At 47.9% G+C, this 1415-nt stretch overlaps 1 protein-coding gene across 1 annotated transcript in view; it reads left to right on the forward strand.

The window, feature by feature from the left end:
* The window catches only part of PML (PML nuclear body scaffold), a 19083-nt gene extending 17668 nt beyond the window's left edge, over positions 1-1415 (forward strand). Inside the window, exons 7-8 of the mRNA XM_048519733.1 lie at positions 425-477; positions 1104-1415. Of these exons, the coding sequence (XP_048375690.1) occupies positions 425-477; positions 1104-1106 (56 nt within the window). The 3' untranslated portion in view covers positions 1107-1415. The remainder of the gene's footprint in view (positions 1-424; positions 478-1103) is intronic.

Raw genomic sequence — 1415 nt, forward strand, 5'->3', positions numbered from 1 at the left:
TGTATGAATCACAACAAAACGTTGTCATCCAACCAGCGCTGTCCAAGAACATGTACGATGGCTTACCAGTGGTGGCGAACCTTTGGCGCTCCAGATGTTATGGACTACAATTCCCATCAGCCCCTGCCAATTGGCCATGCTGGCAGGGGCTGATGGGAATTGTAGTCCATAACATCTGGAGTGCCAAAGGTTCACCACCACAGGGCCTTAGACCCTGTTTACCAGCAGATACATAATAAACTGGAGATTTCTTGCATGTAGGTTGATAAATGCTCATACCCCTACATACGTTGGCAACACAAGGCACGTGGAGGCCATAGAACCCACAGGGATTTCCTTCTCTTTGCTCCTGCCCTGAACGTCCCCATCAGTGGAAGATTTCTGATCGTGGGCCACACTAACTCTCCTTCCTCCCCTCTTGCAGAAGTCACCAGTATCATCATCAGCAGTTCTGACAACTCGGACACAGAAACCATGGTAAGTTCGAGATCTTTTCAGTGTTAGATAGGCCCCTTCCGCACACACAAAATAATGCGCTTTCAAACCTCTTTCACAACTGTTTGCAAGTGGATTTTGCCATTCCGCACAGCTTCAAAGAGCACTGAAAGCAGTTTGAAAGTGCATTATTCTGCATGTGCGGAATGAGCCTGAGTGTATCGAGAAGAAAACAGGGTGTAGAGAACAGGTTTGACATAGCCAGTCCCATGGAAAATGATACCTGCTTGCAAGTTTCAAGAAATATACCGCTGGTGTGAGTGCCCATGAGTATTCGCTGAGGCCCACAGACTGGGGCCCATGGTTGAAGAAAGATACTGTTTGCCCAACAGAACAAAAATCCAATGCGGTGTAGTGGTTAAGAATGGCAGACTCTGATCTGGAGAACTGGGTTTGTTTCTCCACTCCTCCATGTGAGCAGTGGACTCTACTCTGGAGGACCAAATAAGATTCCCCACTCCTGCACATGAAGCCTGCTGGGTGATTTTGGACCCGTCACAGTTCTCTCCAAACTCGCTGAGTCCCACCTACTTCGCAAGGTGTCTGTTGCGGGGAGAGGAAGAGAACGGAGTTTGTAAGCCTCCTTGAGTCTCCTGTTTTCTTTTCAGTGATGCCCTTCGTGTTGCAGAAGAGGCTCTGACCGGCTGCCGCCTTATCATCATCTTGAGCCCTCCTGAAGAGGTTCGAGAAATGTTTTTGCGGCCTGCGTTTTCCAGCCTCTGTCTCACTTGCTACGGCGGCCACATCTCATTGCAATCCAGACGTTTCCTTCCCCGCTGATATTTCCAGGAACATATTTGTGTTCTTGCAACTGGTTGTTATGTTATGTTTAATTTATATACTTAAATGGATGGCCATTTGGGATTTTTTTTTCTAAGTCCTACTAGGGCAGTGGTGGTGAACCTTTGGCACTCCAGATG

This window comes from Sphaerodactylus townsendi, linkage group LG17, assembly GCF_021028975.2.
Source record: "Sphaerodactylus townsendi isolate TG3544 linkage group LG17, MPM_Stown_v2.3, whole genome shotgun sequence".
Classification (NCBI taxonomy): Eukaryota; Metazoa; Chordata; class Lepidosauria; order Squamata; family Sphaerodactylidae; genus Sphaerodactylus; species Sphaerodactylus townsendi.